Source organism: Acinonyx jubatus, chromosome A3 (genome assembly GCF_027475565.1).
Source record: "Acinonyx jubatus isolate Ajub_Pintada_27869175 chromosome A3, VMU_Ajub_asm_v1.0, whole genome shotgun sequence".
Classification (NCBI taxonomy): domain Eukaryota; kingdom Metazoa; phylum Chordata; class Mammalia; order Carnivora; family Felidae; genus Acinonyx; species Acinonyx jubatus.
Genome location: NC_069388.1, coordinates 29,653,190 through 29,663,976, shown reverse-complemented (window position 1 = coordinate 29,663,976; position 10,787 = coordinate 29,653,190). Strand labels below are relative to the sequence as shown.

General features: G+C 55.0%; 1 protein-coding gene across 1 annotated transcript; it reads left to right on the top strand.

The window, feature by feature from the left end:
• On the top strand, positions 1-5,227 carry GFRA4 (GDNF family receptor alpha 4). The gene is made up of 6 exons (XM_027069658.2): positions 1-232; positions 2,128-2,473; positions 2,656-2,765; positions 2,859-2,993; positions 3,673-3,764; positions 3,897-5,227. The coding sequence occupies exons 1-6, from the start codon at positions 190-192 to the stop codon at positions 3,975-3,977; spliced, it is 807 nt and encodes a 268-aa protein (XP_026925459.1). The 5' UTR covers positions 1-189; the 3' UTR covers positions 3,978-5,227.
• The last annotated feature ends 5,560 nt before the right edge of the window (positions 5,228-10,787 follow it).

The following is a 10,787-nucleotide window of genomic DNA, read 5'->3' as shown; positions in this document are numbered from 1 at the left end:
CCGGACCTACGCGAAGGCACAGCCTGGGGCGGGGAGTCATTCCCATCACAAAGGCTCCTCCCCACAGCAGTATTCCCACTGGCACAGACACTTGGGTTCCCACCAAGCTGGGTTCAGGCAGGGCTGGGAAGGGGGCACCTGTTCCACCGGGACTCTGCTTCCAGCCGTCCTCTCTGTTCGCCGCCCGCCATGGTCCTCTGCCTGGCACCCGCGATGCTGCTGCTGCTTCTGGGTAAGTGGCCACCTCCTTCCGCAGACCCCTGAACTCCTGGACTCTCTGACCGATCTTCAGGGACAGAGTGAGGGGGCAAGAGGGCGATTCTGGGAAAAGAACCGCAGGAAGGGGCACCAACAAGAGACCTGTGCAAGGGGTGTGCATGCGGACACCTGGTGGCCGCAGCGCAACACTTGCCTTTGGGCTCTGCGGAGCACAACCCGCAGTCCCCCCAAGTCCCGTCTTTGTACTCCTGCCCCAGACACTTGCTTTTTCCTATTGGGTCCCCTCTCCCACCTCTCTTTCCTTTCCCCAACCCCTCCCTTCCATCTGCAGTCTTGGAGCTTCACACTCGTTCCTTGCCCTGCATCTTCAGGGTCTCTGTGCCACGCATCTGCTGTTCCACCTGCTTGGCTTCCCTTCCCCAGCTGGGGTATTGTGGAGGGAGGGGTCACTACCAGGTGGAGGGAGGTGGGGAGAATGGAATCTGGCAAAGGTTTAAGGCAGATGAGATATTGGGGCTGAGATGTGCTTTTTGAGGGTAACGATGAGGCAAGGGTACTACTTACTGGCAGAGGGAGACCAAGACCTTAGGTGACACTAAGTGCTGTTGTGTGTGGCTGAGGCCTGGGGATGTGAGGGGGCTTGGCTGGGAGAGGAGGGCAAAGTTTGCCTGCTGCTCCTGGCATCCTGGAGATGAGAGAAGGGGAGGGAAGGGGAGGGAAGGAAACAGGAAGGAAGGGCTCCCCCTCTCATGTCTACCCTCTCCACTTACTTACTAATTCTAAGCCCTCGGGATCTGTTCTTTCTACCTGTGGAGCAGACGTGCTGGAATCACAGCAAGAATCACCATGGCTCCCACCATCCAATCCATGGATCCTGAAAGAGGAGGCCAGTGCCAGATAGGGGCCCGGCTCCCAGACCTGAGGCCGGGGCCACCTCCCTCCCTCCACAAACCCAGCGAGATGGATGTGGGGCCAGGCTGGAAAATTTTTACCTGGACTGAAGTGGCTCCCAGGGGCTGAGAGCCCCGTGGGGCATGGGTAGCCCGTTCTTTTGGTGACCTGGGTCCTGGGAAAGGGCTGCCAAGTCCCGACTTCCGAGACCCTGGCTTGGTGGCCAGCAGAGTGCCACTTGTCATGGCCTTGAGGCTCAGGACAGCTCTGTGGTCTGATAAGAGGGGCTTCTCTGGAATCCACACTCTGGCAGCCAGGCCTAAGTGGGCCTTCCAGGGACCAGAGCCCTTTCAGGGAATCCCTCTTTTGCCTGGCTGGTGGGGAGTGGAGGGATTGCGGGAAGCCAGAGCCCTCACGGGCCAGCAGGGGTTAGTTAGATGGGCGAGAAGGGAGCATCAGAAGGGAATTGAGGCGGGGAGACACCCGCGATAAGGCACAGAAGGAGGCGCATGAGAAGGTCTGGAAGCAGGGAGCATCAGACACCTACAGACTCACTCGAAGGCTCTCCGTGGGGAAGGGAGGAGTAGAGAAAAGGGAGAAAGCTCAGGTGTCCCAGAGTGTCAGAGGAGCAGCCACTGCCTTCAACGCCATTTCTGATAAATGTCCTTTAGCCAAGTGTCCAGAAGTCTTGCTCTGTTTCCAGTGTCAGGTGGACACCCCTTTGAACGGGTGTGGCCATTCTGGGGAAGGAGTGGTACCTGGGCCTCAGCGCCTGGGGGAAGCCAGGCCTTGGTGCGTCCCATCCATCCCTGACGTGTTGCAGGACTCCCCAGAGCCCACCGCCGCCCATCCCCGCGGCAGAAGGCCAGTCAGTGCCAGGCGGTCACGCCTCCGAACCACACTCTGCCCCTTTGGGCTCCTAGCGCCCTGCATCTTCAGAAGGCGTGGCCAGAGGGCGGAGCTGAAGTGCACTGATAAGGGCTCAGCGAGAACAGCAGCTGCCCGCTCTTCCACTAGGGTCGCCGAGTTCGGCCGGACGGAACCGATGCTTGGATGCGGCCGAGGCGTGCACGGCTGATGCGCGGTGCCAGCGGCTGCGCACCGAGTACGTGGCGCAGTGCCTGGGTCGGGCCGCGGCTGGGGGCTGCCCCCAGGCCCGCTGCCGCCGCGCCCTGCGCCGCTTCTTCGCCCGCGGGCCACCAGCTCTCACCCACGCGCTGCTCTTCTGCTCGTGCGTCAACGCCGCGTGCGCCGAGCGCAGGCGCCAGACCTTCGTGCCCGCCTGCGCCTTCTCGGGGCCCGGCCCGGTGCCGCCCTCCTGCCTCGCACCCTTAGACGCCTGCGAGCACAGCCGGGTCTGCAGGTGCGGGCACTAGGTGGAATAAGACGGCGGCCGGGCGGGTCTGGTTTCCGGGGTGCCGGCAGGGTGTGGGAGGGAGCGGGGCAGGTCTGCAGGTGTGAGAGGGGTGTGGGGAGCAGCCGGGCGGAGACTGGGCGGGGCAGGGCGGGGCCTCCCGCTCACGGCCCTCCCGCCGCGCCGCGCAGGCCCCGCCTCCTGGCCTTCCAGGCCTCCTGTGCTCCCGCCCCCAGCGCCCCCGACCGCTGCCTGCAGGACCAAGCCCCCCGCTGCCTGCGCGCCTTCGCGGGCCTCGTAGGTACGCACTGCGGGGACCCGGGCGCGGGCGGGGCTCTCCCGGGGATGCCTGCGCCTGAGTGGGCCGATTACCCCGTCTTCGGGGTCCCCGCAGGCACCGCCATCACCCCCAACTACGTGGACAACGCGAGTGCGCGCGTGGCGCCCTGGTGCGACTGCGGAGCCAGCGGAAACCGGCGTGAGGAGTGCGAAGCCTTCCGGGGGCTCTTCACCAGGAACCGCTGCTTGGGTGAGGGGCCCTGGGCGGGGCGGCGCAGACTTGCCCCTTCCCAAGTTTAGAGGTGAGGAAACGGAGGCCGTTTGCAGCAGCCACGCAGCTGCACACCCCTATGCTGCTGACTCGCCCCTGAATAAACCCTTACCCAGTTGTCTCGAAGACAAGGTCACAGACGAAGGTAGAATTTTAGTGATGACTAGGCTGGTGACCCTTCAGGCCGGAGGGAGGAGGCAGTCAAAACAAGTTTCAGAGCTCCTGTAATGGAACGAAGAGAAATTCCTGCTTCTGCCACTTCTGAGGTGGTTCCCCCCTACTCCGGGAATGCCAACGCCTCCACTGATGATCTTGCCTTTTGGGTCTGAATAACTGGGTGGCCTGAGTGTGAAGTCCGATTCTGCCACTTACCAGCCTAGAGTTAGTTAGTTATCTCCCCTGTCCTCTTGTGCCCATCTATAATATGGGGGCTGATAATTGTCACCCTTGTGAGGACGACAGTTTGCAAGGCACTATTAGCACAGGTGTCTCTATTTTGTTATTCCTTGTCATGCACCTTCCATTCCAGAAGCCAGTCCCTGCAGACGTCCTATCCACCCATCCCACTGCAGGATGCCAGAGGTCTCTGTCCCAGAGGAACTGAGCCTTGTGCTAGGGTTTCCCAGCCAAGCCCACCTTGGGTCCCTTCCTTCCATAGATGGTGCCATACAGGCCTTTGATGGTGGGTGGCCAGTAATCCTGCAGGACCAGCTAGATGTCCACCAGGACCCCGAGAATAGCCTCCTGCAAGTAGGTGTAAGGGAGGGGATGGTGAGCTGGTGGGCCTAAATGGAGGCATGAATGGCCTGGGATGGGGGTGGTGGAGGCAGAGAGCAGAACCCAGCTTCTGCCTCAAGTCCACATTGTCCTTGCACCCCAAAGGTGTCCTCCACAGATGGGCTCCTGGTTGGGAGCTCCCTGCTCCCCATGCTCCCTGTCCTGGCTCTCCAGCCCCTGCTCTGACTAGGACAGCAGACCTTGGACAACATCACTGTCCCATCCTGCCTGGGGTACAGGGCCACATCTGCACCTACTGCCCCACTGAAGTTGGACTGGTGTGCCTCCCAAGCTAGCACCAGTGCTCTCAGCCCACTGCCCTTTTTAGGTCTGCACACCCTGTGTGCCTGTCCCCTAGAGTGAGGGATGTGGGTTGAGGGTCTGATGCAAAGCCCCTGGTTTCCCTTTTTGTGGGTTTCTTGGTTATAGGTCCTTTCTCCACTGACCTTGGAACAGTTGGGTTCTCCCACAAGATAGGGATGGGGGGGGGTCACCTGTGTTGCTGAGGCCTCACTGGGACTCCAGATCACCTAGAGGTGATCCAGATTCCCAGAATTCTAAGAGATTTCATTAGCTTCTTCAAACATAACGTGCCCTAAGGAGTACATCTGAACAGACGTTTAGGCAAAACTTTTAACACTGCAGCCTTTCATGGCACTGTCCTAGTGAGGCACCCCCCCCATCATGATAGCCACCTATGCCCCATGACTTATGTTGGCAAAGTTCTTTCCATCCATGATATGCTGCTTGGTGGGCACCACCTGGAGTGAGAGTCCAGTCCCCTGCATTGCACTGGTTGTATAGCCATCTTCCCCATGGCTTAACCTAGCACTATGAATGACATCCAAAGCTCAATAAACCACATGCACTGAGACTGGCCTTACTTTCATGTGATCTGTCTTGGGAGCCTGGAGACCAAGGTCAGCCACAGGGTATGCCTCTGCTGGTCTGTGACTTCAGATGTCCTCAGAAACAATCTGGACTACATTTGCTCACCTATGGATGCCAAACTGAATCAACTATTAGATCCTAGTGGCAGAAATTTCTGTTGACTTGTCTTCTCTGCTCGTACTCAGATACTGAAAACTACATTTCCCAGCTAGGAGGTGGTCATGTGGCACAGTCCTGGCCGTAAGTGGAGCCACAGGTGAGGAGGCTTCCAGGGGAGCTCTTGAAACGGAACTGATTTGTTGACTGGTCCCTTCAGCCTTTAGCATCCTCTCCCTTCTTCCCCAGAACTTGATGACAGTGCCTGGGGACATTGGTGCCATTTTGAAAATGAAGCCACATGACATTGTGGAGTCACTGTACCAGCCCCCATCTGCCTCCCTCTAGACTTCACGGTATGAGAAAAATACCTTTAGTTTGTTTAAGCCAATTTCTCCACAGACATCTGTTATTTGCAGCCAAACGTAGTCTCTGATTGTTACTACCATCTCTGGGGTGCCATGGAGTCCCAGGATCACTTAGGGGACCCCCTCCTCAGTGTGCACAGAGCCCAGACCTGACAGACAACTTCAGAGTGGTGCTAATTGCTTTTTTGTTTCCACATATTCTGCCTGCTTCTGTCCATATGAAGAGTCGAATTCTTTGCTGGAGCTTAGGGAAATTTATCATAGAAGTTTTCACAAGTACCCATGTGTGGACCCAGCATATGCCAAGTGATTGTGTTGATTTGCAGTTCTGCAAAGGTGTTTGGGGAGGAGAAGGCAGAACAATGGGGGACAAATACTAAGCCTTCTGCCCACTTCCTTCTTCCTCAAGAGCTTGGAGACTCCTGATGAGTTAAGGGTTACAGAGTCTCTGGCCTGCTCCTTCTCAAACCCTGAGTCTTGTCAGGGGCCGTGAAACAGATTGAAGTGCATGTTGTTGGTGCCTTGTCAGAGCCCTCTCTGGCCAAGCTGCTGGGGAATGTTGGATGTTAATACAGCTCACAGTTGTTCCCTTCTCTAGAAGAAATGCCTGTAGGGTTATATTCTGTTCTGTAAGGTGGACGGCAGCCTTGGGGTGGGGGGACAATTCTGTGCAACATTCATGCCCCAGAACTCCCTGTGGGGGATCAGGCTGAAGCTAGATCCTAGCTGAGACCACATCCTAACTTAGTGCTTTCCCCTGCCTGCTCCTGCCTCCCTTAGAGGTTCCCCTGAAGGTACTCACTCTGATAAATCATGGCCTGAGAATTCCCAACTTAGGCTCAACTTCTGGAGAACATCACCTAAGACACAAGGGTTAAGCACGGATCACAACAAAGCCCAGGCTTTGGGCTGTCCTGACCAGAAAAAGAGCCACTGGTTCTGAGACCGTATGTTTAGCAATCACAACAAACCCACAGACACCACACGTGGCAGCTATCAACCAGCCTTCCAGCTTCAGCCAGTAATCTTATTGGAACCAAACACAAATCAAACCTGCTTGGGTATATACCTGAGCCATCTGGGCATCAGGCACAGTTGTCTCCAGGGTTTCAAGTGATGGTGCACTTGTTGGTCTGTGCATAGCTTCCCTTTGTAGTCAGGCAGGCTCTCACTGCAGGGTGGGTAAGAATGCCATCAGCAGCTGCAGATCTAGTCTCTCCTTTTAGGAATCTCAGCAGAGAAAGGTACCTCTTTTACCCATCATTCATGGACTGAGCCAGGCAGGACCTTGGTGGGCCCAGTGTCGGTTATAAGCCCCTTCCAGTGGCTGGGGAGTGACATCAGCCCACAAAGATCACATGAAATGGGAAGCACAGTTCTCTAAGGGGGGGGGGGTGGGGGCGGGGAAGGAGGAGTGTTGGGCAGAGTGAAGCTCAGAGTCCACCCTGTTTATGAAGAAGGAATGTTCTCGACCATCTTCACCTGCATGGGAACGTGCACTTATATGTGGGCTGGGGAGAGACGGGGTGTTTGTGTGTGCTCGGAGCTGAGGCAGAGCAGTCTATTCACCAAGACTGCACATGGTGATCCAAATGGAGGATTAAATATCTGCTAAATGACTGGCTGTATGTGAGTGTGTGTTAAACTGTGTCACTTCATTTTTATTAAGTTTTTAAAAATGTAAGTAACCTTGGGGCGCCTGGGTGGCTCAGTTGGTAAGCGTCCGACTTCGACTCCGGTCATGAACTCCTGGTTCATGAGTTCGAGCCCCCACGTCGGGCTCTGTGCTGACAGTGCAGAGCCTGGAGCCTGCTTCGGATTCTGTGTGTCTCTCTCTCTGCCCCTCCCCTGCTCATACTCTGTCTCTCTCTCTCAAAAATAAACAAAACATTAAAAAAATCCTTTAAAAATAAAAGTAATCTCTACACTGCATATGGGGCTCGAACTCACAACCCCAAGATTGAGAGTCACATGCTCGCCTGACTAGGCCAGCCAGGTGCCCCTATCACTTCATTTTTTTCACTCAGACAATTAGAGTAAAATACAGGCACACACACCTTTTGGAAGACTGGGAAGATAAAAAAGAGCAGAACCTCGTTGCAAACATGGCACTGTTCCACGGAAGCTGGCAGTCTTCCTTCGGTACTTCTCCCCAACTCAGGCACAGCCTTTAAGCAAATGGAGCCGCTTTAACATCAGACAATGTGCTTTGGAAAAGAGGCTTCCTAACTGGGTGCAGTGGGAAAATGGAAGGTCACGGGGTTCCTGCTGCCTGGCTGTCTGTTCTTCCTCAGAGTGAAGATTCCCTTGTGGGAGGCTTGAGGCCATTTGGCGCATGGACCCAGGCAGCTCTGAAGAGAGAAGCCAAGAGGAGGGGACCAGGCGCTGTGGCTTACAAAGGTCACCATCTTGCCACCTCTGGGCCAGTAGACTTTCCAAGGGTTTTGTTGCTGTAAGGGGCTGAATGGTGGCTCCAAAGATACATCTGCATCCTAAGCCCTGGAACCTGTGAACGTTACCTTAGATGCAGGCTAAAGAGTGAAAGTTACCTAATATAGCAAAAGATGTGATTAAGAATCTGGACAGAAGGTGCTTATCTGGGATTATCAGAGTGGGTCGTAAATGCATCCTTACAAGAGAGGCGGGGGAGACTGGATACACATGGAAGAGAGGACAATGTAAAGACAGATATGGGAGTGATGTGGCCACAGCCAAGGAGTGTTGGTGTCCACCAGAATGGGTTCTCCCATGGAACTTCTGGAAGGAGCAGAGCCCCACCAACTCTGTGATTTCAGACTTTTGGCCTACAGAATTGAGAATAAATTTCCATTTGAAGCCACCCAAGTTGGGGAATTTGTTACAGTGGTCCCAGGAAACCAAGAGTTGTCTGAGTTCAGTTTTTGTCACTTCTACCTGAAAAAGTCTGGCCAAATGCCTCAAGGCTGAGTCCAGCTGTGCCCCCCCCCCCCCCCCCCCCCCGCCCCATGACCAGGAACAGGTCCTGCCTTGTTGGTCCATATCTGAGTGTTGGCCTCCGTGTCCTTCCAGGTAGCCTGCTTGCTGTCACTCTTTCATGTGCACTTGGGGACACTACGGTCCTGGCTCTGGCCTTATCCCTGTGACTGGGCCTCTGCTAGCCATTGTCAACGCTGAGCTTCTAGCTGGCAGGTGGCTGGGGGTGCGGGGTGGGGTCAGGCAGAAAGGCAGGTGCTAGGAGCATCCGTGGATTTATTGGTGGAAACTTCACGGCTCATGAATGCGCAGTCTGGCTTGGAGCCTGCTGTCTAGGTGCAGGGTTGATGTGGAAACTGCATGCTGCTCACCTCCACCCTCCCCACGCATCCCCCACTCCAGCTGAGTCAGGCAGGGCCAAACTCACAGCAGCTGCTCGTTTTTACAGGGAGTGGGGACACAGGTGAGATTTCAAGAGAAGCAGGACAGGGGCCATGTGAGGCTCCAGGAGACATCCCCCCAACTGGACAACAACTTGCCAGGGAGCCTGGCATGCCCGTGAAAGGAGACAGAGCACTACGCTCCACACAACCGATAGGTCACCTGGTCTGGTCCTTTTCCCGTGTTGGTGACACAGGATGGGAGGGGATTCTTGTCAGGCGTCACACACCTAGTAACAGAGGGCTGCAGGGTGTGTCTGTTCACATGCAGCCTACACATGTGTAGGTGGGGCCGGGGACTCAGATACCAAGAGTGATGCTGCCACTGCTGACAGACCTTTCCAGAATGATGGCCAATTCTGGGTAAAGTTTTGAAGAAAACAAGGTTTGGTCTTCCCTTGATTTTACCCAATAGTTTGATTTCCGGAAAACGAGACTGTATCAAACCAGCTCTCGAATCCTTGTGGTTGCAACAGGGTTGACGTCTACACTAAAATAATTAGGAACAGATTTCCTCATCTCCACAAATATCGAGCAAGACATTTAAACACCGAGTGGGAGGTGGGTCAGTTCTTGGCCCGGGTGGGGCCATCCCACGTGTCACAGGATGACCACCTTCAGGCTCACCCACGAAATCACAGCAGCGCCTCCCCCTGCAATGCAATAGCCAGAATCACCCCCACCTGTTTCCCAAATGTCTTGTGCCAGTTGAGAACCGTGCCCCACAGGCCCCGGCCAGGCCCAGCTCCTGCCACGGCTAGGGTAGCCCACTTTGTTTTGACTGCTCTGGCAGCCTCAGAACAGCACAGACCCAGCAGGCCTGCTCTCCCTCTAGGCCTCTGCACCCACTGCCCCCCTCTCTTTCTGAATGCTCTTGTCCCAAACATCCAGGTGCCAGCTCCCTCCTTCATTCAGCTCTCTGCTCAGCTGTTAACCTGTCAGCATGAACTTCCCTTGCCTCTCTTATGTAAAGGAGCACCTGGCCCCCTGTACTTTCTGCCCCCTACCCCATTTGTACTTTCACAGAACTCACCGTCTGACATTGTATTCATTATCTGTCTCCCCAGCTGCACGGTAAACTCAAGGACAGGGATTTTGGTCTGTTTAGTTCACTGGAATCCCTGGTCCCGACACAATGTCTGGCGAGCAGACACTGGCAGGACAGGGAAAGACACCCTCACGCAGGAAGGAGGATGACAGACATGCAGTGATTCTGAAATCCTCTGGGGGCCCTGCCTTGTGGTAGAAGTTCCTGACAAGAGCTCCTATCTGTTCCTAGGGCCACATTCGGGTGGCAATGGGTGTGTGCCCTCAGACACAGCTTCTACAATGATCTGCTTGCAGGTAGTTCTGATTGAAGGCTTCCTCAACAGTCACAGTGCTGGTTAGTCGTTTTCATTTGTAAGGGTCAGGCTAACGGTTTCTTAGGCAACATAATTATCCCTCAAAAGCCTATGTTTTTATTTCCCAGGCAGGTCCAGGGTCAGTGATGACATTTCCAGGTTCTTTCCTGGATGTAGTTTTCAAGTTGGCTTTATATCTTTGCTTCCTTATCCACATGCCTCGCCCTCAAAATGTTGCCCTTGAGGTTCTGAGGGTCAAGCGGGAAGACCACAGCCTCCACCTGATTCCCACCCATGGAGGCCAAGGTTTACTGGGTCTCTTGATCATGAGCACCTCTTACTGTTTGGAGACCAGAAGCAAGATGAGTTGGCTTTTCTAACACTGCAAGACCCTGGATTTCAGGATTCTCCACCCTTTTCCCTTCGGCCTATAAACTGGCTAATTCTAGAAGTCAACTCCTTCTTGTGATGCCTTGCCAGAAGCAGCCAATATTAATCAACACATACCATACTCTGGTTTTCTTGACCTTCTTCCCTCTGAGCTAAAAACTCAGTAGCCACGCAGACTGCTTTCCAAGCTGTCGAACTTAACAGCCTTACCAGATGTTTTCCCACTACCTGCCAGGGATCCCGGCTGTTCTGCTGCTGCCATCTGTTCTCTCCTTGCCTGCCACCTGGCTACTACGCAAGCCAAAGCTATGCATTTTAAAGTGGCTTGCCTCTATTTGGTGACTCAGGGACCCACGTGCCTTCCAACATCTTTAGCACCTGACCTCTAGGGAGTCCGACGTGGGAACACTGAATGGACCAAGTTTAGAACTGGTGTCCATCACTTACTCCAACATTTCTCTGGCCACAGCTCAGTGTATGGTCCCCCACCTAACCTGTGGGTCCAATAGCTGTGTG